General features: G+C 36.9%; 2 protein-coding genes across 2 annotated transcripts; both read left to right on the top strand.

Annotated features, from left to right (window-relative positions):
* Positions 1–1,108: 1,108 nt before the first annotated feature.
* Positions 1,109–18,120, top strand: LOC129282883 (zinc finger protein 107-like). The gene is made up of 7 exons (XM_064114892.1): positions 1,109–1,520; positions 6,720–6,830; positions 7,933–8,125; positions 8,900–8,998; positions 9,502–9,581; positions 11,913–12,660; positions 15,974–18,120. The coding sequence occupies exons 1-7, from the start codon at positions 1,167–1,169 to the stop codon at positions 18,055–18,057; spliced, it is 3,669 nt and encodes a 1,222-aa protein (XP_063970962.1). The 5' UTR covers positions 1,109–1,166; the 3' UTR covers positions 18,058–18,120.
* An 83-nt stretch (positions 18,121–18,203) lies between these two features.
* On the top strand, positions 18,204–19,145 carry LOC135157845 (zinc finger protein 724-like). The gene is given in 1 exon segment (XM_064114893.1): positions 18,204–19,145. A coding segment is annotated over 1 exon segment (942 nt).
* Positions 19,146–25,791: the final 6,646 nt, after the last annotated feature.

Below are 25,791 nucleotides of genomic sequence, written 5' to 3'. Positions count from 1 at the left end.
CCTTTAACGTTCAGACTCACAATGGCTAGTTCCGCTGATGTTGAAAGGGAATTAGTATAGGTTAACTCATTTATAGTATTTATGGTAATAAGTGGTCATTTGCATAGATGAAGTGAATCCCTTGTGCCCGAATACTTCTAATAACCTTGTTTTAAACATATATTGTTATATCAGTTAAATTCAGATCATTCAACATCACACAAAAGCTTAATATATACTCATTTGCATAATTTATGCAATTAAATTATGCACTAAAAATATCACAAACAAATGAAAAGTTTAAGGCAATATATACAAAGAACTAGTTTTCTCATGCACAGTTTCTTTTCCTTTCTACATAATTAAAGCGGTTTCTCTATATAATGTTCAAAGCATTTTGCAGTTTTATGCATAAATTACGGTAATTAGGGATTATTTGCATATTTCAAAAAAATCGTTTGTCCAATGTCTTTCCCAAACCCTAAGACACATTCCTACCATTATTACCACATTTATTGAGTTTTATTCAATCTATATTATACAGAATCATTTGAAAAAGAGGCATTTTTTATTGAAAATGTGTATAATCTATGCAAATTAGGTAATGAAAATGTACGGTTACCGCATTCTTTTTTTTCATTAGTTTTCTTATGCTACTTCCACAAACGCTTTGCATCGATGTTGACTGACATTTCTATGAAGTAGCTGTTTTTAGTAAATTACTCATTTTAGCCTAATTTACATAATTTATGCTAATTAGGGTTAATTTCCATAGATACAGAGTGTCTCTTTTGATAAAAAATTTCCAATGGGTTCAAGGGATATACTGTACATGCCAAGAGGCACATTTGTACAAAAAAATGAAGCGTTCACCCCTTTTTTTTAGTTAACAAGTTTACTTAAACCACGGTTTAACTCTGTGCTAAAGTTATGGGAAGCCAAAAGTTAAAAAATTATGTTTATATTGTATATTTCTTATGTTTACAATTTTGTTTCCTTTTGCTTTCATAAGGAAGAAAAGTGCTTCATTTATCATTCACAGACAATTATAAACAATTTGGGTGTCATATGACAGAGTTAATTAATTGAATGTGTACTGTAGTGTTAGGGATTTGTGCTCCAATTGGCTATTCATAGTTAAACCACAACTTTAGTTCAGAGACTGAAGCTTTTGGTCTGAAATCAGGATGGTATACTGCCAGGCGTATGGCTGCCGAAATCGGTCAGAAAAGGGCAACAAATGCAGCTTTTACCGAATTCCTGATCCGCAGAAGAGGCCAGAAATCACTAAAAAATGGGTGGCTGCACTAAAGGTAGAGAAATTCAACAAGCCTTCCTCCAAATTCACGAGGAGTGATGTTGTTTGTAGCGAGCATTTTACCGACGACTGCTTTGAAAAGATCGTGATAGAGTTGCCTGGGAAAGTCCCCCCAAAACGACTGAAATTTGATGCTGTCCCTTCAATTTTCCTCCATCGTGGCCCCCAGCCGAAAGCCCGGGAAAGTACGGAGAAGAGATTGGCAAGGATGGAAGCTCAAAAAGTAAGTAGGCCTAGAATGATTTTTTCCCGTTTTGTCGCTTGTATGTAAATAATGTATCTTTGCACTGTCATGACTGTCATGACTGTGGTAGTGGTACAACGTCAACGATCGACTCGCTACCATGCCATGGCCATGTAATCATGGGAGGGCCTAGACCAAAAGCTTCGGTCTCTGTTATGTTGGTTGTTCAGCTGAACTCCGTTGGCTTCACTCACCAAATACAGAGACCGAAGTTCTAGCGCGATCTGTACAGGGGACTCAATGGCCATATGTTTATGTATATTAAGTTCGGATAAAACAGGGCAGTGAAGTTGTGCAACAGCCGAGGTAAGTCACTGTTTTTGTTCCTTTTAACTTGATTTTCCCCGTTTTTTGGCAATTGATGCCAAGAGGGAATATTAATTTGCATTTCGGTCGCATTAATTTTCAAAAGTTTGATTCATTAAAGACACAAATTGCAGAGCCCCGACGGGGGGATTTTGCATTGTAAGTCCCCTAATGGTGGCTGCACGATAGCGAGCCGTCTGTGTATGAGGAGAAATTTAAAAAATAAAAAAATGTTAAAAAACTCCTCGAAACAGACGGCTGCCAGCTGTCTAGGGAGGGCCTAGACCAAAAGCTTCAGTCTCTGTTATGTTGGTTGTTCAGCTGAACTCCGTTGGCTTCACTCACCAAATACAGAGACCGAAGTTCTAGCGCGATCTGTACAGGGGACTCAATGGCCATATGTTTATGTACTTAAGATCGGATAAAACGGGGAAGTGAATTTGCGCGACAGCCGAGGTAAGTCACTGTTTTTGTTCCTTTTAACTTGATTTTTCTCCGTTTTTGGGCAATTAATGCCAAGAGGGAATATTAATTTGCATTTTGGTCGCGTTAATTTTCAAAATTTTTATTCATTAAAGACAAAAATTGAAGAGCCCCGACGGGGGGATTTCGCATTGCAAGTCCCCTAATGCCATGGTGGCTGCACGCTAGCGAGCCGTCTGTGTACGAGGAGAAATAAAAAAAAATTAAAAAATGTTAAAAAACTCCTCGAAACAGACGGCTGCCAGCTGTCTAGGGAGGGCCGAGGCGAGGGAAAGCCTCGGCATCCTCGCCGATACAGCTGTACGGTGCACCTGTCCCGAGCTGAGGCTGTAGCCCTAGCCAGGAGGCTTCTAAAAATCATTTACTAACGTAAGGTTACTCTCATACGAAGCCAGGTCTTCCTTCCTATACTTTTGCGTGTACCACCAAAAAACCTGAAACTTTCGCCCCCGAGATTTCTACTTTCTTTCTAAAAGATCTAGGCCTAGCCCTAAATCCACCTATGGAGTATGGGTACATTACCGCCGCCGTCCACAGGATAACCACTTGCACGGCACTTGCAATGCCTTTCGGGCTATATATTTTAAATAAGCAATATATATGGATTTAAGATCAGATAAGCTTTGGATATGAAACTTACAAAACGATATGAAGCCAATTTCAATTCCTCTCTGTCTTTCTGGTACTTTATATCGATGATTTTTCTTGATGTCGAAGCAGGCATGGCCCCGATTCGCTGGTTCTCTCTATACGCACAGAGAAGGCGCGCGATATTATTTAATAAACTTGCCTGTTTACGTCAAATCAGCTGTACTGCTGGCTGCGTTCTAGGCGCTCCGCATTTTTTTCGCTGTTCAGCGTTATTTTATGATGTAGCGCCATCAGCGATTATACATGACATGCAACCTGTTGATTTTTTGTACAATTTCCTATTATGCGCCGGCGACTTGAATCTAGACTGTTCGATAGGAAAAATTCGCATTTCGATTGTTGTTTGCGTAATTTCCACTGCAGTATTAAGGATCGGACGGAGTAACTGGCTGAGATTTGGAGGTAAGCGTTTAAAATCCATTTTTATAGATAAGTTCGTGCTGATTTTTAAAATTAGATTACATTATAAGATTGTTTAAAAAAACTTCATATGTTATATTCCACACGAAAGGCAGATCCATCAACTGTGATATGCAATTAATGATAAATAACATCGAAATAAAACGAGAAAATACTGTGAAATTTCTTGGCATATGGATAGACTCACAATTAACTTGGAAAGATCATGTCGGCTATATTTCAGGGAAAATATCAAGATTTACTGGAGCATTATACAGAGTAAGGGACCTCCTCCCACTGAGGGTCCTTGTAAATTTATATTATTCGATGATTTTCTCGCATCTTACTTATGGTATAACTGTATGGGGACAATGTCATAGATACCTTTTCCAAAGATTATTTCAACTTCAAAAACAGTCTATCCGTATTATAACAAACTCAAATTATTATGCTCACTCCGAACCATTATTAAAAAAACTACAAATCATCCCTTTGAATGACCTTTATAAGTTTCACGTTGCAGTCTTTATGTATTCTATTATACATAATCTACTTCCTCTCTCAATTAATGAATATTTCCTCTATAACTATAACGTAAATAAATATAACTGCAGAAATTCTACAGACCTATATATTCCACTTCTTAAATATGATGTTTCCAGAGCAAGTATATGCTATCAAGGGCCCCAGATTTGGAACAGCCTTCCAAATCATTTAAAAGATAGTCAATCATTAAACATATTCAAGAGAAAATACAAACATGCTCTCTTACATACTGTAATATAGCTTAATCTGCATCTTATGTCATACAGCATGTTGGTGCAAATATTATTATTATTTTTTTTTTTTCTTCTTTTAATTCATATTTATCATAAAATATAGAATAATTAAGTGAACTTCTAAATGTTATATATACATCTGTATCAGTATATTTATGTGTATATACGCCATAATGACTTATTACAATACAATATTATACAATATTAAATAATTAACACTTGTGTCCCCTCCTTTGCCTGCCACCCCCCCCCCCCTCTCCCCCGTTAGTTAGGATTTTAATTCCTCTGTTATCCCCTTTCTTGCATTGTGTTTGTTTTGTTTTTCCTGTTGTACGGTAATCAGGGGGATAGACCTCGATAGGCCAATGGCTTTCTGTCTTTCCCCCACATCCGCCATACAGCGGAAATCATTGTTTATATTTACTGTGTTTTACTATCTGTTTATGACTACTTATACTTTATACTTGTCAATATCTGTTCTGTCGTATAAGATTTTTATTTGTATTTATGTATTTTTGTATTTTAAAGAGGTGTGAAATAAATGAATCTGAATCTGAATCTGAATATTCTCACATTCGTGTGATGAATGAAAACGTCAAAATTCATTATGAAATGACATGCGTTGTGCGAGGTTAGTATACTAACCTCGCATGTTGTGTGAGTGGCCCTAAATCATGTACATGGGATACAACTTCATTTTCGACATTTCTTCGCTATGGATTTTATTTCTAGACAAGAATTCATCCAAAAAAATGAGGAAAATATCATGAATAGACGGAAGAGACTTGCCCGATGTTTACGCCGCCATCTTGTTTTCTATTGTTCTTCACCCACGATACGGACGCTTGCGTCGCGTAACGTTGGGGAAGAACAAGTCCCCCAGCCCCCCCCCCCCCCCTGCTTCCCTGGCCCCTGATTATGGACCATACATGTACATACTTAGTCTTAAAACCATGAAATGGAATTCAAAGCTTTGGAGATTGGATTGTTCATAATGACTGGAATAATATTTACTGTGAAAGTGATATTGATAACAAGTGTAATATATTGAAGGATACATTGCGGCATCATTTAGATTGCATATAATTCTTAATGTTATTGGATTTCATATAAAATCAATACAGGCATTCTAAGCATACTGTCTTGCCGAAGAATTACATTATTACAAATTCTTTACAGTATTCAGATACATAATTTATTTGGCATATTTTTTTTTAATCATTATGTTATTGTATTTTTATTATTTTTTGTATTTTTTTGAGAGAGGGGGAGGCCATTAACTGAAATGAGGATTTTGATACACACATAAAACCCCTAGATGTTTATGTTCACTGTAGTTGATGCGAGAGCTACAAATATGTGTTAGGGTGACTCTTTTAATGGTCTGCCCCACAGTCCACGTCCGCCCCGTTTCGATTTTATGATACTCTTTACTCAGGAATCCTTTAACAGATCAACTAACGTCATACTTGGATCACGTACATGTGCAGTGTGTGCATAGGGGGGGCAATGCTGTTTTTCTTTGGGGGGGGGGGGGGTATTTATATCAGAAGTCAAAAGTCACATGGGTCACTCACTATGCACCAGAAAACATGGAAGTGACAATCTGATTTCATCTGGCTCATATTTGAAAAGTTAAGAAGTCAGTTCTGTAATCTGTTTCTGATTTGACAATGGCACAGGCGTGAATTTTTACTTTTGGTAGTCGAGAATCCATCCAGTTTATATATGTCAAAAATTGTTTGAGAAATCCTGCTTGACCCACTGGCTAAACACAAAGGGAAAAGTAAAATTACCTGTATGTGTACAGTTAATACAGAATATGTGAAGGTTAAAAATGGCGACTTGACCCTAAAAGGACTGGGCTTTCTGAGATAGAGGGCCGGAGGGAGGGCCATGATGCGCCCCCCCCCCCTTATATCTCGGTTGTTGTCCGTGTGATCATGCCGAATGAATTCCATCTCCTAATTATTTTGTACGCAAAGTATTAAAAAAAAAAATTTTGCATGACATTGTCTCCTAAAAAGTGCGAATTCGGTCTCAAAAGTTGCAAAAGACTTCAAAGTCAGGGAATTTTTCAGCGCTATCATTGTGCACTCCGAAAATATTGTGCAAAGCATTGAGGGGAGGTAGGCCATCAAGTTTTTTTAGGTATGATACCTTACTACAAATTGATATCATTTAGGGTAACCCGGGGAGTGTTTCATCAACATTTTCATCCGACATGTTGTCAGATCTGACATCTTTCTCTGATGTTGATTGGCTGAGAGGTACTGTTACTATGGTAACTGTCGGATAAAATGGGACTTGTCGGATAAAACGTCCGACAAGTCCTTTCATGAAACGCCCCCCTGGGGAGCGTTTCATCAACATTTTTGTCCGACATGTTGTCAGATCTGACATCTTTCCTTGATTTTGATTGGCTGATAAGCAATGTTACTATGGTAACTGTCGGATAAAATAGGACTTGTCGGATAAAACGTCTGACAAGTCCTTTCATGAAACGCTCCCCTAGATGTACAGTATCATAATACCAATAATCTATCATGTTATGTTTCAGTATATCCAAACAGTCTTGGCAGCACCAACCAGTGGAAATGATGGCCAAACTTTTCAGAGTAACATCCAATCTACACGTACATGCACCTCTGCTTTTGCATCTCCTGCACCGGTAAGAATATTACTCGCACATTTTATTGGGAAAAAAATTTCAGTATAAACTCTACTTATTACTGTTGCAGAAAATTGCGATCATTTTTAGTGAACATATTTACACTATTTACAAGAAAAAATACCTTAATTGTTCACAAAATCTTTATACAGAATTATTTGTTTTCAGGCAGTATTTACCATACGGTACCAAATTAATTATAATCTTCCAGTAGCATTAGTTTTAACAATTTCCTAAATATCTTTCGACTGGGGGTGTTTCTAATATTACTTGGCAGATGATTCCATAGAGTAGGACCAGAAAATGAAATTGATTGTTTTCCCAAATTGGTATTAGTTTTGTCAAGATTAACATTTCGCTTTTCTCTATTTCTCGTATTGTAAGGATGGTCTATGAATGAAAAATGATAAATAAAACGATGTGGCAACCGATTATTAATTAAATCGTGCATAAATACTCCTATCAAATATTGGTATTGTTTGAAAATATCGAGAATATTTAGATCATACCTAGATAGAATGTGAGATGAGACCGAGTGAGTGATTTTTGTTAGCCTTTTTCAAATAGTTTTCGCTCAAATCAGTACATAATTTTGGTAAATGGATAGAATATAACGTAAGATAACGTAAGGTAGTCACATGCCTTTCGTATATTTGTTATTGCATTGTGAAGCTTCTATAGTTTTCTGTTTCATTTTTCTGGGACGCACTCTGTCTCTGACCTCTGTCCAAGCTTGTAAGGTCAATGAATAGACTGTACATGTACTACATATCTTGTTAGACCGAAAGCTTGCAGTCTATTTCATCATGCCTTTCTTGCTTCACTAGGTAAATTAAATTTTAAGAAACTCTGAACAGATTGTAGCTGCCAGTATCGTAAACAATGCAAGGCTCTTAGACTCAATCTCTGGCAATTTTTAATAAATGTTGGAACATATGTGAATTAGGTCTTTATCTATGTTGAAAAAAGAAATTATTTAGGCAAGTGAATCTATGTCTATTGAGTTATGCTCAGATTGATAATGAGAGTGAGACCAGTGCATGAAGTCTTAGCTGCAAATCAAATGTAATCTTTAAAAAAAAACTTTGTCTTTTTGTTCCAGTCTCTTTCTTGGAACAGGAAAATATATGTGCCTTCAGTTTGCAAGCAAGCCACCATGTCTCTGCCAGAGATGGATCAGTATCTTTCAGATGTTCAGGTTTATTTCACAGCCAAGGAATGGGCAACGTTCAGCAGTTATGAGAGAATTTGTATCAAGAACATCAAAGAAAACTATGAGATGGTGAACAAAGTTGGTATGTATAGTCGACACTCATTATTTAATAATATTATTTAATAATATTCCATTAAATTTCTGTTTTTCATTTTTATTCTTGCAATAACCTATTAAAGAAATATTTCATTTTATGTTTTAGGAATATAAGTTATTGCCATGATATGGGTATACAACCCAAACAGAAATTAACAAGAAATATCAGAAGAGATTGTTAGTTTGAACAAAATGGTATGAGGATTTCAGAATTGTCTGCTTATGTAGGCTTACAGCCAGCCTACAGGGGCCACAAAATAATGATTTAGCTCAGAAGGCTATTTTTGTTTTATAAGGACCTATAGAATTTTGTTTTCAATGTTTGATTGCAGCCCGGAGGGTAAAGGTGCTTAGGAGAAAACCATTAACTTCTTGATTGATTACAAGGCAATTTTATGAAAAAAGATCTCAGAAAGGCATCCTACATGATCAGATTGTGAACTCCAGATTATGAGTGAGATACAGATGAATATTATTAAGAATTGAAAGAATAGCCAAGAGCATTATACTTGGTGAGACGTATGATTTTATGATCGGCTCGGTGATCATGTTTAAAAACGTTTGTAGATGATCTTTAAATAAATAATTCTCAGGCTCAGATGGAAATCCTTGTTTCTTCATTGAGAGATGATAAGACCGTGTAGCTCAATCACAAAGGCAACGTGTTTCTTTTATCCATAAGTCTTCTAGATTGCGGTCAAATCTCTGATTATTAGTAACCCATGGTTTGTTTGTTTTTCTTGTTTTTTTTTTAAAATAGGATTACAGGTCAATCCACCTATGTTTATGCAACGTCAGCAAGAAATAAAACTAGAGATCAAAGAGGAAAATGATAGCGAGGATGAGGAAATGACGTTAGGTATGTTTGTGAATAAAGCTTTCATTTGGGGGTACCGGAGGGTGTTATGGCCCGCTCATTGGGTGATTTCAAGTCCGGTGTTGGCCTGGGTGTTGGTGTTGGCCTGGGCATTGGTGTAGGTGTTGAAATTTGGATTGCTTCCCCTTGCTCCAAAACTTATTCATACATGTAGTTTGTAAAACTGATCCAAATCACATTATTGACATCTCAACAACTAGTGATTGACTTTTCGGGACCATCTTCAAATATGTTTGGCGTTATAATCGTGTAAAAATTGACCTAACACACCAACACCAAAAGGTCAACACTGAACTTTAATTTACCCATTGCTCCTTGAAGCATTTCTCTTATCCACACTCACCTTTTTTGGTTATTATTTCTTTCAAGTGCTGCACAACAAATTATATGCATTTCATACGTTTTGCAAGAATACATGTAGATGAGAAGAAAATGTTGACTTCTTTTTTTTTCTTTTCATATACCGGGTATTTATTAAAATCCAGAACCTTCCCATGTACTTGTCAATGATGAAAAGCCAGATGACATAAAGGAGAACAACTTACATGAAGAGAGTCCAAACCATGTAAGTACCTGTCAAATAATAAATTATAGCGTACTATATTGAAATCAAAACAATTTAATTTTTCCCATTAGGCTCAGGTGATTCCCAGCTTCCCAGAACTGAACTTTGGTTCTGACCTAAGGCTTCGGTTCCAAGATGAATCGACTCCAGTGTCACTTAACTCGCTAGTGAATTACCAGATTACACACCATGCTCGATATGTCCATACAGTGAAAGGACCTAATGTAATAATTTATAATAGTAATATTAATATAGGATTTGTATAGCGCACGTATCCACCTTGCTAGTTGCTCAAGGCGCTCCTATATTACCCCGGCTAAGCTAGTCTACCGATTCTGGTGCGCACAGCTTTTTGAGGAATTACTTCCTTCCTATGTACACAGCAGACTATAAACGTCCTCATCTTTCTTTTTCCCTCTCTCTCTCTGTTTTCTCATTTTTTTACCCCCTCTCTGTTTCCTCTTTCTCAAATCAACGCTTTGGGTTTCTTTTTTCTTTTTTTTGACACCTTGAAAGTGTGTATCTTGAAGGGGGCAATAATGTTGTCAAAAGATAAGAGAAACCTGACCCAATGTCTGCTTGGATTTTGGAGTAGTCTGCTTACGCAGTCCCTCCACGACACTAGCAGGTCTGGAGGGTCCACCTCCACAATAAACTCACTAATGTATAAGATTTCCAAACAACGGTTTGAGCCTAGAATTATAAACTAAGTCTTGAAAGATTATCAACGGGACTTTTAGGTGGTGTTACAAACAGAATCGGTTCTCTTTTGCAGTGAAACCCTCAGGCTCATGTAATCGGCTCTGAAACAATAGGTGTCGCCTCCTTGACTCTGGTGACAGGAATCGGGTAGACTCGATTACTCGGCTCTAATGCCAAAGCCTATTTCTTATCTACGCTGTACTTTTAGTGTAGTGTCATTCCGTAAGCATGGTATAATCCCCTTCATGCTCAATTAGTTTAGGTCATTCCATGCTTTAGAGATTGACTCTATCCTGAGTGCACCTTCCAGAGCCTTCACTGGCTGTCTGCAGCCAACAAGAGTTGATAATCTTTACCTACTGTTGGTATTGCCTCAGCGCAAATTAGAAGAGGAGCTTAGGCCTCTACAACTATTAAAGGGACTTTCTGGGCTGAAAATATTTATATCTAAATAAATAGAGTAAAATTCACAGGGCAAAATGCTGAAAATTTCATCAAAATCGGATAACAAGTAACATAGTTATTGAATTTTAAAATTTATAAATATTGTGTGAAAACAGTTATATGCACATCGTCATGAATATTCATTAGGTGGGCTGATGATGTCACATTCCCACTTTCTTTTTTCCTATGTTATTACATGAAATCATAAATGTTTAATTTTTTCATACATGTGTAAATGATGTGTCCTCGTTATGATGAAATAAGTTACCGCAATAAATAACTAATGCACTTAATCAGTTGTCAATCCTATTATTTTAGTTCTTGGTAGAAAAATTTTGAATAAACCTAATTTCATATAATAAAATACAAAAGAACAAGATGGGATATGACATCATCAGCCCACCTAATGAATACTCATAAAGACATGCCTAGAACTGTTTCACCTGAATAATGCAATTCTTTAAAATTCAATAACTTTGTTATTTGTCATCCGATTTTGATCAAATTTTCAGCGTTTTGCTCTGTGTATTTTACTCCGTTTCTTGAGATAGAAATATCTCCAGCCTGGACCATCCCTTTAACTTGCCAAAACAGACCCCAATCTAGACACAGTTTTATTTAGCCATTGAACCGAATCCCTTGATGACTCCACCCACAGTTGAAGGATCACCATCTATCTCCAATCCCTTACCTATTATGTTGTGTTGCCTCACCATGCATCACGAGAGCGATCTCCGCACAGATTTAGAAAACCAAGCCAACCACTTTACATCCGTTTACCCACATGAAATATGATTTAATCTAGATACAGTTTTCTGCATTCAATTCAGTTTCTTGAAGGCACTGTTCCACAGCCTAAAAAATCACTCTCTGGTCTAGCCCACTCCGGTAAAAGGGGCCCTGATAATGTTTGAATCATCTATGGACTGTAACAGAACAATGCAAAGTCCTCATGAATTGACTTTTAAATGATATATTGGAGATCAATAGAGTCATCAAAGTCCAATAAATAAAATGAAATCATTGGGAAAATCTTGATAGTATAATCCTCCAACTGTATGTTATCACAACTTGCGTTTTGACTGCAGACTAAGAATAGGATGAATCTGATCGTGTGTCAAAGTAACATGGTATATCATGTCATCACTTAGATGTGACAGTTTGTCCGTTTTTCTTTTTATTTAGTTCACTATTAAAGTGGAGACTGAGTATGATGATGATGGGAATCTGCTTAATGCTCATGATATCGGAGGAGAGGGAATCATCGGACTATTTGAATGGAAGGACTATGATGAAGCTATCCAGACACAATCCAATCCAGCATCAGGTGATGAGAGGTCAGGGGATCTCAGGACTCAGTCATGTGATCAGAGGACAGAACAAACTTTGATAGAAGTAGCTGCAGGGGGTGACCAGACTTCCAAGCAATCAGGTGATCTCAGAACCCAGTCAGGTGATCTCAACTCTCAGTCATGTGATCAGAAGACAGAACAAACTTTGATAGAAGTAGCTGCAGGGGGTGACCAGACTCCCAAGCAATCAGGTGATCTCAAAACCCAGTCAGGTGATCTCAACTCTCAGTCATGTGATCAGAGGACAGAACAAACTTTGATAGAAGTAGCTGCAGGGGGTGACCAGACTTCCAAGCAATCAGGTGATCTCAGAACCCAGTCAGGTGATCTCAACTCTCAGTCATGTGATCAGAAGACAGAACAAACTTTGATAGAAGTAGCTGCAGGGGGTGACCAGACTTCCAAGCAATCAGGTGATCTCAGAACCCAGTCAGGTGATCTCAACTCTCAGTCATGTGATCAGAAGAAAGCACAAACTTTGATAGAAGTGGCTCCAGGGGGCGACCAGACTCCAAAGCAATCCCGCCCACCGTATTCAAAAGTGGAGGGAAGAGATGATGGACAGAATGGAACACTCTCAGGTAAAACAAAAAACCCAATGGCCCGTATTCGGAAGTCAGGTTTAACTTAGACCATGGTCTAACTCTGTGCTAAAATTATGGGAAGCCAAAAGTGTCAAAATTTGTATTAAGTTGTATGTTTCTGTGCTCTTTCCTTATTCATCGATGGTGAAGGCAATCATTTATTTATACTTCCTAGACTATTATGAATGATTTGAGAGCCAAATGAGCTGAAATATGATATCTCTACTGTTAGTGATTTATGTAACAATTGCCTATCCATACTTTAACCACAACTTTAAACCTGAGTTTAAGTTAAACCCGACTTCAGAATACGAACCAATATGTATTTGACCTCTTTCAAGTTACGAATGGGTTATGTTTAACCAGTGAAGAAAGAATCTTCCCTATAAGGTACTGAAATTGTGTACATCCATTTAACCCTTTCCACGCGTACTTCGCACCAATGCACACTCGGTGCCGTGCGAACTTCGCATTTCACACTCAACAAACAATGCATTGTTTCCCTCCCTGAAAATAATTCAGTACAGATGGGTTCATGGTCCAGCGCACAAAGAGTTAACTTTGGCCATTAATGTTGTGTTGGGAAGGAGAAAAATAAATTAAAGTGCATGGTGAAAGTTTGAAAGAAATCGGACAAGCAATAAGAAAGTTATAGCTGCTTTAAAATTGAGATCATTAATAATATGCAGATTTCAAATTGGCAAATGGGTAAGTAAATTATGACAAGAGGCAAGGACAACTTTCTTATAGGCCATGTACTTTATTATCAGGGATTTGTGGTTTTTATCCTAAGTACCCATTCCCCTGGGGCAGTAATCTAGATATAACCCAGGTAGTATATTGTTTTATATCCTCATGAAAGAAAAATATAATTTGAAATAAAACTTTTGGGGAAAATAACATTTTAGCCATAATATGTATTGGAGGACATGGAAGAGTAGTCCTTGCCTTACATCACTATGACATCCCATATGCGGCCAATTTGAAGTCTCCATGGGTATAGTGATTACCGATATTTACAACTTTTAAAACTTCATAACTTTCTTGTTGTTTGTCCAATATTGTTCAAACTTTCACCTATCAACTTGTCTGATTTTTCTTTTTCTTATAAAAACAAGGTTTTATTTGGGTTGGATTCCCCTTTAAAGAGGAAGTGAAGTGTGTGTGGTCTCTCATTGATTTTGCGTTATAAACACATAGTCTTAAAATAAACATTATCAGATATCTGTTAATACTACAGAGAATAAATTGACCTATGATTGTATTTGTATAGAGAAACTAAAATGTTTTGAGAGGAAAAGTAATTGTTTTGCTACTTGGTAGCATAATTATTGTAGTATAAATATATTGAGTAGTTAATTAATATGTTATCATTCAAGTGGGTCTACATTGTATATCACTACACTACACTTGCATTATGGGTCAGGAAACTGGCCAGGTATGAGTAGTTGAGAACTCGAGATGCCGCTATTGGTTCATATCTGCTTTAATTCCCATCTCAAGTCTTCTTTAGAGTATCTATTCTTGATAGAGTTGGAAAGTGCCCAAAAATGAGAGAAATAATACATTCTTCCTTGACTATTAAAGGAGAATGAAACCTTTGGAACAAGAAAACTTGTCTGAAAACATAAAAATCAAAGAAACAGATCAACGAAAGTTTGAGAAAAATCGGACAAGTAATGAGAAAGTTATGAGAATTTAAATATTGCGATCACTATTGCTATGGAGATCCTCATATTGGCAATGCAACAAAGATGTGTGATGTCACTTGTGAACATCTCTCTCCATTACTTTAGTATATATTTCACTTAAACTGCAACTTGTATCACATCTATTAGTAGATCATGTGTTATTTCTATAGGAGGGCATGTAATACAGATTTTAATTTTTTTTTGAAGAATGCATAATGGATAAATTGTTTGTATCACCAGAAGAAAAAGCAAAAAGAGACATTTTGGTAGTATTTTATAGTCCATCAAAGGGAAAGTTGTTCACATGTGACATCACACATCCTTTGGTAATGGGAGATCTCTATAGCATTAGTGATTGCAATATTCAAATGCTCATAACTTTCTCATTATTTGTCTGATTTTTCTCTAACTTTGTTCTTATTCTTTGATTTTTCTGTTTCAACACCAGCCTATTTGTTCCAAAGGTTTCATTCTCCTTTAAAGATCATAATCTAATCTACTCACACTGGTGTGTACATGAAGGACATGTATGCCATATTCAGCCACAGTCAACAAAAATCTGTCCATTATTATAAGCACATTTTATCCCAATGGATATTCTAGAAGAAGTTCTAGAATCATTCATTCTTTAAAACTTATGCTTATGGTCTTCTTTTCTCGACATAACCAATGCATCTCTATTTGATTGTCTTCTCTTCCTTTGGTTTTCCACCCCCCTCCATTTCTTTACTTGAAAAATTATAGGGGTGAGGGCAGTTCTCTTGGTTGCTGAACTTTATCCCTTGCCTTCAAGGCTAGTTTATATGTGCAGTCATGGATGATATATCATCCCAGATTGTATGTTGGTTTGGAACAAGTCACTTGGTAATATATCTGCATGCAATTGACGACGTGACTGTCCTCCAAAACTCTTCATTACACTTAAAGGAATGGTCCTTGCTAAAAATATTGAATATGAATAATAAATAGAGTAAAATTCACAGAGCAAAATGCTGAAAAAATAATCAAAATCGGACAAAAAATAAAGTTATTGAATTTTATAAGTTTATCAATATTTTGTGAAAACAGTTATAGTATATGCACATTGTCATGAATGTTCATTAGGTGGTCTGATGTTGTCACATCCCCACTTTCCTTTTTCTTATGTTATTGCATGAAATCATAAATGTTAAATTATTTCATGCATGTGTAAATGATGTGTCTCCATTATGATGAAATAAGTTGCGGCAGTAAATAACTAATGCACTTTATCAGTTGTCAATCCAATTGTTTTAATTCTTGTTAGACAAATTTTGAATAAACCTAATTTCATAATGAAATACAAAAGAACAAGTGGGGATATGACATCATCAGCCCACCTAATGAATATTCATAAAGACATGATTAGAACTGTTTCACCGGAATAATGAAAATCTTTGATATTAAATAACTTTGTTATCCGATTTTGAGCAAATTTTTAGCATTTCGATTTGTGAATTTTACTCTATTTATTTTTTTTTGGGGGGGGCCCTTCCATGTACCATGTACTTTTTCATTACGTTTGAGTTTTTTAAATAGATACCTTTACATGCCTAATCTCTGAATCATATAAAAATATGACAATATTTCTATCCAAATAGATTCTGGAATCTACCGATGTGAGTTCTGTGGATCATTATATGCTATTCCTCTCATCTTATCAAGACATCTCAAGTACAAACATGGGGTTGATGGTATCGTCTTTCCATCGTATGCATTGCATGAAGGCTTTCTACAGATTGTTGATGGAGAAATACATGGACCTGCCTGTAAATCGAATGACTTTGAACTTGGTGATAAGGAGATTTTGAAAGAAGGAAATGAAGTAAATATGACAGTTGAGTGTAAGTCACGTATAGATTCATATTTTGCATCATGCCAGAAAGTTATTGACAATGAGAAGTTCTTTGTATGTGATCAATGTGGTAAGGCATTTAGTCAATCTTATAATCTCACATTACATAAACAAATCCATACAGGTGAGAAACGGTATGTATGTGATCAATGTGGTAAGGAATTTAGTGAAAAATTTGAGCTAAATATACATATAAAACAAATCCATACAGGGGAGAAGCCGTTTGTATGTGATGAAAGGGGTAGGGCATTTGATCAAGAACATACACTCACAACACATAAACGAATCCATACAGATGTGAATCCCTATATATGTGATCAATGTGATAAGGCATTTTGTCAATATAGTGATCTAACAAGACATAAACAAATCCACACAGGTGAGAAGCCGTATGTTTGTGATCAGTGTGGTAAGGCATTCAATCAATCAAGTTCTCTTAGAAGACATAAACGAGTCCATACAGGTGAAAAGCCCTATGTATGTGATCAATGTGGTAAGGGATTCAATCAGTCAACTGCTCTTAGAAGACATAAACGAGTCCATACAGGTGAAAAGCCCTATGTATGTGATCAATGTGGTAAGGGATTTTATAACCATAATAGTCTCACAACACATAAACCAATCCATACAGGTGAGAAGCCGTATGTTTGTGATCAGTGTGGTAAGGCATTCAATCAATCAAGTGCTCTTAGAAGACATAATAAGCAAGTCCATACAGGTGAGAAGCCCTATGTGTGTGATCAATGTGATAAGGCATTTTGTCAATCTAGTGATCTATCAAGACATAAACAAATCCACACAGGTGAGAAGCCGTATGTTTGTGATCAGTGTGGTAAGGCATTCAATCAATCAAGTGCCCTTAGAAGACATAAACGAGTCCATACAGGTGAGAAGCCCTATGTATGTGATCAGTGTGGTAAGGGATTTTATCACCATAATAGTCTCACAACACATAAACAAATCCATACAGATGTGAATCCCTATGTGTGTGATCAATGTGATAAGGCATTTTGTCAATCTAGTGATCTAACAAGACATAAACAAATCCACACAGGTGAAAATCCGTATGATTGTGATCAGTGTGGTAAGGCATTCAATCAATCAAGTGCTCTAAGAAGACATAAACGAGTCCATACAGGTGAGAAGCGGTATGTTTGTGATCAGTGTGGTAAGGGATTTTATCACCCTAATAGTCTCACAACCCATAAACGAATCCATACAGATGTGAATCCCTATGTGTGTGATCAATGTGATAAGGCATTTAGTCGATCTGATCATCTAGTGACACATAAACAAATCCATACAGGGGAGAAGCCCTATGTATGTGACCAGTGTGGTAAGGCATTCAATCAATCAAGTGCTCTAAGAAGACATAAACGAGTCCATACAGGTGAGAAGCCCTATGTATGTGATCAGTGTGGTAAGGCATTCAATCAAGAACATAGTCTCACAACCCATAAACAAATCCATACAGATGCAAATCCCTATGTGTGTGATCAATGTGGTAAGGCATTTAGTCGATGTGATCATCTAGTTACACATAAACAAATCCATACAGGGGAGAAGCCCTATGTATGTGATCAGTGTGGTAAGGCATTCAATCAATCAAGTGCTCTCAGAAGACATAAACGAGTCCATACAGATGAGAAGCCCTATGTATGTGATCAGTGTGATAAGGCATTCAATCAATCAAGTGCTCTCAGAAGACATAAACGAGTCCATACAGATGAGAAGCCCTATGTATGTTATCAGTGTGGTAAGGGATTTTATCAACCTTATAGTCTTACAACACATAAACTATACCATACAATTGCAAATCCCTGTGTGTGATCAATGTGGTAAGGCATTTAGTCGATCTGATCATCTTGTAAGACAAACAATTCCATGTAGGTGAGAAGCCCTATGTATGTGATCAGTGTGGTAAGGGATTTTATCAAACTTATAGTCTCACAACACATATACAAATCCATACAGATATGAATCCCTATGTGTGTGATCAATGTAATAAGGCATTTCGTCATTCTGATCATCTCAGAAGACATAAACGAGCCCATACACGTGAGAAGCCCTTTGTATGTGATCAATGTGGTAAGGCCTTAAATAGATATAGGGATCTCACTAGGCATAAACTAATCCATACAAGTGATAAGCCCTATGTATGTGATCAATGCGGTAAGGCATGTAATAGATTTGACAATCTCAAATTTAATAAACGGGTCCATACAGGTGAGAAGCCGTATGTTTGTGATCAATGTGGTAAGGCATTTCGTCAATCTAGTGATCTAACAAGACATAAACAAATCCACACAGATGCGAATCCCTATGTATGTGATCAATGTGGTAAGGCATTTAGTCGAACTTGTCATCTAGTGACACATAAACAAATCCATACAGGGGAGAAGCCCTAGGTATGTGATCAGTGTGGTAAGGCATTCAATCAATCAAGTGCTCTCAGAAGACATAAACGAGTCCATACAGATGAGAAGACCTATGTATGTGATCAGTGTGGTAAGGGATTTTATAATCCTAATAGTCTCAAGACACATAAACAAATCCATACAGATGTGAATCCCTATGTGTGTGATCAATGTGGTAAGGCATTTAGTCGATCTTGTCATCTAGTGACACATAAACAAATCCATACAGGGGAGAAGCCCTATGTATGTGATCAGTGTGGTAAGGCATTCAATCAATCAAGTGCTCTCAGAAGACATAAACGAGTCCATACAGATGAGAAGCCCTATGTATGTGATCAGTGTGGTAAGGGATTTTATCAACCTTATAGTCTTACAACACGTAAACGAATCCATACAGTTGCAAATCCCTATGTGTGTGATCAATGTGGTAAGGCATTTAGTCGATCTGATCATCTTGTAAGACAAACAATTCCATGCAGGAGAGAAGCCCTATGTATGTGATCAGTGTGGTAAGGGATTTTATCAAACTTATAGTCTCACAACACATAAACGAATCCATACAGATATGAATCCCTATGTGTGTGATCAATGTAATAAGGCATTTCATCAATCTCATCATCTCAGAAGACATAAACGAGCCCATACACGTGAGAAGCCCTTTGTATGTGATCAATGTGGTAAGGCCTTTAATAGATATAGGGATCTCACTAGGCATAAACTAATCCATACAAGTGATAAGCCCTATGTATGTGATCAATGCGGTAAGGCATGTAATAGATTTGACAATCTCAAATTTCATAAACGGGTCCATACAGGTGAGAAGCCGTATGTTTGTGATCAATGTGGTAAGGCATTTTATCAACCTTATATTCTCACAACACAAACAAATCCATACAGATGTGAATCCCTATGTGTGTGATCAATGTGATAAGGCATTTCATCAATCTAGTGATCTAATAAGACATTAACGAATCCACACAGGTGAGAAGCCGTATGTTTGTGATCAATGTAGTAAGGCATTTCGTCAATCTAGTGATCTAACAAGACATAAACAAATCCACACAGATGAGAAGCCCTATGTATGTGATCAGTGTGGTAAGGGATTTTATCATCCTAATAGTCTCACGACATATAAACGAATTCATAGAGATGTAAATCCCAATGTTTGTGATCAATGTGGTAAGGCATTTAGTCGATCTTGTCATCTAGTAAGACATAAACAAATCCACAGGTGAGAAGCCCTATGTATGTGATCAATGTGGTAAGGGATTTTATCAACCTTATAGTCTTACAACACATAAACGAATCCATACAGATGTGAATCCCTATGTGTCTGATCAATGTAATAAGGCATTTTGTCAATCTAGTGATCTAACAAGACATAAACAAATCCACACAGGTGAGGAGCCGTATGTTTGTGATCAATGTGGTAAGGGATTTTATCAACCTTATAGTCTCACAACACAAACAAATCCATACAGATGTAAATCCCTATGTGTGTGATCAATGTGGTAAGGCATTTAGTCGATCTGATCATCTAGTGACACATAAACAAATCCATACAGGGGAGAAGCCCTATGTATGTGATCAGTGTGGTAAGGCATTCAATCAATCAAGTGCACTCAGAAGACATAAACGAATCCATACAGTTGCAAATCCCTATGTGTGTGATCAATGTGGTAAGGCATTTGGTCGATCTGATCATCTTGTAAGACAAACAATTCCATGCAGGTGAGAAGCCCTATGTATGTGATCAGTGTGGTAAGGGATTTTATCAAACTTATAGTCTCACAACACATAAACGAATCCATACAGATATGAATCCCTATATGTGTGTGATCAATGTAATAAGGCATTTCGTCATTCTGATCATCTCAGAAGACAAACAAGCCCATACACGTGAGAAGCCCTTTGTATGTGATCAATGTGGTAAGGCCTTTAATAGATATAGGGATCTCATTAGGCATAAACTAATCCATACAAGTGATAAGCCCTATGTATGTGATCAATGCGGTAAGGCATGTAATAGATTTGACAATCTCAAATTTCATAAACGGGTCCATACAGGTGAGAAGCCGTATGTTTGTGATCAATGTGGTAAGGCATTTCGTCAATCTAGTGCTCCAACAAGACATAAACAAATCCACACAGATGAGAAGCCCTATGTATGTGATTAGTGTGGTAAGGGATTTTATCACCCTAATAGTCTCACGACACATAAACGAATTCATACAGATGTGAATCCCAATGTTTGTGATCAATGTGGTAAGGCATTTAGTCGATCTTGTCATCTAGTAAGACATAAACGAATCCATACAGGGGAGAAGCCCTACATTGTATGTATGTGATCAATGTGGTAAGGCATTTAGTCAATCTTATGATCTTGCAAGACAAAACGAACCCATCGAGGTGGGAAACCCTATGTGTGTGATCAATGTGGTAAGGCATTTAGTCAATCTAGTGATCTAACAAGACATAAACGAATCCATTCAAGGGGAGAAACCCATAATAAAAATATAGAGTATTTCTAAAGCACCAAATCCACATTGATTAAGGGCCAAGGCTCTATATGTACGATCAATGTGGTAAGGCATTTAATCGACCCCACTTTCTCACCAAACAAATCACACAGGTTAGAGTTAAGAATTTCTATATGTGGTTGAGGCTATTTTATGAAAACTCTGTAATAATTATAATATAGCGCATATATCTGTCAATAACATTCAAGGCCCACAATTAACAACTTATACAATACACAAAATGAAATCAATGAATACACAGAAATTGAACAAATTGACAATAAAACAAATATGCAATATTTTGAAGTTGGCAGTCAAAATAACAAGTAATCCCACAACAATTAAGCAAATTCTTGCTTCATGTGGTGAGTCTTTAATTTGTTGTAGAAGAGCTCTTTCAAATGGCAACATTAATGTCCGATGGGGGTGAATTCCACAAACGGGGACCTGCAACAGATAAAGTATATGTATATGATCAATGTGGGAAGGGGATTTTTAAATCTAGTGACCCCAAAAGACAAACAAATCCATACAAGGGGAGATCAATGTAAGGGATGCTCCGGGCTTAACAAATTCATATCTGAATGAATAGAGTAAAATTCACAGAGCATAATGCTGAAAAGTTCATCAAAATCGAATAACAGTGAAGTGAAATTGGGTGTAAAATAGGCAAATAATGTTTTTCATGAATAAATTTGAATATTTTATTCATGATAAATAATTTTCAAAAAAATTTATACTGGCTCGTAGTTTATGTGGTAAAGAATGTACGTGCCGAGTTTCGGCGCGAGCGGCGGCTGAGAACAGAAGATGGGGGCATCATGGCCCTCCCCCCCCCCCCCCTCGTCCTCAATACATCTCAAATAGCACAGTCCTTTTAGGGTTAATCGACCCCAACGTCTCACAAGACGTTAACAAATCCACACAGGTTAGCGTTGAGAAGGCAATTTTCTTGCAATCAATGACCCAGTGTATTTTGGAACCAGATGTGAATAACATATTGAGCGTTTGCTGAGCTGAAAGGGGGCTATTATAGTATGTGTAGGGTGTAGAATTTGTGGCGCACATGGGGTGGGGTGATGGTTTTGAACATGTCCAAATCCTTTATGCGTGGATATCTTATCAATCATAAAAGATGTAAATGGATACACAGGCTTTTTGGTTTTGGTTTGTGTTGAAATTGTGCTTATTTCATGGATTGTATTGTGGTTGACAATGGGCGTTTTTTAGAGAGAGGTAGTGGTCTGAAGCTATGTTAGGATGCTGAGGATAAGATCAGGTTTCACTGCCGATGTTAATCATAAATTAAAGAGCAGAGAACGTTTGGCTGGAAAAAGGACAGTTGTTGATCAAAAAATTTGGGTGGTGAGAGGATGCATTGCCCATACAGGGAATATATCCTCTCACCTTGTGTTTTTTTAGATTGGAAGTGAATGTTGGGGTAGTTAGTGTACTCACTTTAGTTGGAGATGTTTATGTGTCGATGTGTCCGAAGTCCTACCCTGCCTGCTAAGTGCTAAGTTAGTGGTGGGCGAGGATCGGCCGAGGCAGGTGCGCGCGCCTGCCCAATCGCCTAGCCCTAGCTTAAACAAATTCCAATCTTATCAACTAGAAACTTTCACTACAGGATAAATTTTGACCGCTTTTTCTTGTAGTGATATCAGATTTTCACGATATTAAGTACTTTCTGAGATATACGACCGTCCACGAAATATGGTCACGCGCGAAGTAAGGTCACACGACCATACTTTTCACTTACCCATCACCCTGAATGATACGGCGAACAATTTCAATGATGACCCACATATGCGATATGCAGTGTGCACATAATTATGTGATGCACTAAATATAGCTGCGTTTTCTTTTCCGAATATTTCCGAATAAAAAACGTGTACGATGATCAAAACGAACAAGATAATTCTCAAATCGGAAAGTACCCGAGAGCAACAAAACCTCTGTACCCGGGGGACGTTGTTTACACTATGAGAAAACCTACTAAAAACAACAACGCCTGAGTATTCATTCAAAATAAAGAATAATAAATTAGTTGCTATTGATACCCATTCTTTTGTACGCGCATATATCGCCCGACGATGAAACTTAAACCGGCTTTACGAGTTTTCTTGGACAATCATGTTGTGCATCTTTGAAAGGAAGTGGCTCCCCCCGAACGTATTATGGTACAGGGGTCAAAAAACGTCATCAATCACGTGACATATAATAAAAAACTGTATTTTCTTTGTAATCAGTTTCAACTTTTTTAATTTCAAGTCAGTGATATGTAAGTTAAACCATTAAGTGTTGTATCCATGTATTTCCCAAAAAAAATGAAAAAATGCCAACATAAAAAACGAGCGTTATTTAGTGACGACAAAGATTCTGTTAACGAAAGTTAATGAAATGTTCCGAAAAAGCTTAAGATGTGAAGAGCGCTGCACACGGCGTTCCAGGAACAAGGCATCTAGTCCAAACAGGTGAGAAGCCACCTTTTTGTGATCGATGTTGTAAATAAGCGCATGAAATCTGCCCTAAATTAGTTTTTTATGTATGTTTTTGCCTTTAACTCAATTTATATACACAAGCAGCAATTACCCGTGGCAGCACAGGGGGTAGGAGTCATTTTTCTTTATCAAGGTGTGTGTGGGGGGCGACATTCTTGTATGTACAGCTAGACTGCCTATTGACACTGAAAGCCAATCAGTTTATTGATGAAATATATTAAGCTGATTCATAGCAGACTTCTCTTTCAATATAGATAGGTTCAATTAAGTTAAGCATCTTCGGTTGAACTGGAGGAAGAACTTCAATAATCATTAGAGAGTGAAATCCAAATCTAACTATACAATGGAAACATGTATTACAATACGGTGTACTCAGTAAGCAGTCGATCAAGAGGCAATTATATTGATATAGAAATGTTATCATTACATGTATTTGGTCAGAAATAAATATGTAAGTACATTGCACATGTACCTTACAATGTACATTAGACTGCGGTTGTTTGTACTTTTTAAACGTTGCTCAATCATAAGTACAGCGGGATGTCAAAAAGAAGTGAAAGTGAGAGAAAGGGGGGGGGGTGATAATGAGTGAGACAGAAACAGTGGTGGGAAAATGAGTCAGACAGACAGTGAAGAAAATGACAGACAATGGGAAAATTGAGAGAGGGAGGGAAAAATTAAAGAGACCTACACGGGGAAAATGAATGAGAGACAGACAGAGAGTGGGGAAAATGAGAGAGACAGTGTGAAAATCAGAGAGATATAGAGAAGTCATAAAGAATACAAAAGACCGAGAGAGAGAAAAGGTTTTAGATGTTAATTGTGATAAAAAGATAAGATTTCTATGGCTTCCATGGGCTTTTTAAATATATATATTTTTAAGTAGCCTAAGGCTAGGCTATAGACTTCTAGATCTATAGAGACTTTTATTAGAGTAACGTTAAAGGACAAGTCCACCCCAACAAAAAGTTGATTTGAATAAAAAGAGAAAATCCAGCAAGCATAACACTGAAAAATTCATCAAAATCGGATGTAAAATAAAGTTATGACTTTTTAAAGTTTCGCTTGATTTCACAAAACAGTTATATGCACATCCTGGCTAGTATCCAAATGAGGAGACTTTGACGTCATACACTCACTTTTTCTTTTGTATTTTATTATATGAAATATTCTAATTTTCTCCTCATTGTCAAGTGATACAACGATTAATTCCTCCCTGGACGTGTGGAATTAGCATAATAATGGTTCAGTCAAGTTGGTCCTCGTTGTCAAATCTTAAAAAAATGAAATATTGTATAATCAAACAATAAAAAACAAAAGAAAAGGTGAGTGATGGACATCATCGACTGACTCACCTATAGTTGTGCATATCACTGTTTTGTGAAACATTTAAAATGACATAACTTTCTTATTTTACATCCGATTTTGATGAAATTTTCAGCACTATGCTAGTTTGATTTTTCTCTATTCAAGTCAGCATTTTCCTGGCGTGGACTTGACCTTTAAATTGTTGGATTCGGCTTTATGCAAGGTTGGATATAACATTATTTTGGATGGCTGGATTTGGATTTTTGTCGCTCTTCCAACCTTTCAATCCTTGATTTAATATTTCATTTTAAGAGTGAATGGAGAGGAGCGGAATGAAAGAGAGATGAAGTACATTGTAAGTTCCAGGAGAAACAGTTCGAGGGAGAAATAGAAGGAGAGAAAAAGATCTAGCCCGAGGACGAGGAAGCTGGGTCCCGTAACACATAGGGTAGCGATTAATCGTACGCTTGATTTTCACGATTAATCGCATGGGCGGATCCAGGGGGCCCGGACTCCCCTATTGGCGGAGCAAAAAAAAAGGGGGGAAAGAAAAAGAAGGGAAAGGAGAGGAGAAAAAGAAGAAAAGGGGAAACAGGAGGAAGACGAGAAAATAAGATGAGGGAAGAATCGGGAAATAATTGAAAAAAAATATTTCATGTCACTGTATGAATTTTTCGCTCGCGCATCGCGCTCGCATTGCCTTTTATAGGGGATTAACATCTCTTGCTCAATATGGAGGTTAAAATATAAAATGTTGAAATCAATATACTGTATAAAACATATTTAAGCTCGGAAATTAAAAATTTCGATTGATTTACA

Source organism: Lytechinus pictus, unplaced genomic scaffold (assembly GCF_037042905.1).
Source record: "Lytechinus pictus isolate F3 Inbred unplaced genomic scaffold, Lp3.0 scaffold_20, whole genome shotgun sequence".
NCBI classification, from domain to species: Eukaryota; Metazoa; Echinodermata; class Echinoidea; order Temnopleuroida; family Toxopneustidae; genus Lytechinus; species Lytechinus pictus.
Note: the sequence above shows the minus strand (reverse complement) of the source record. Positions and strands in the feature narration are given on the sequence as shown.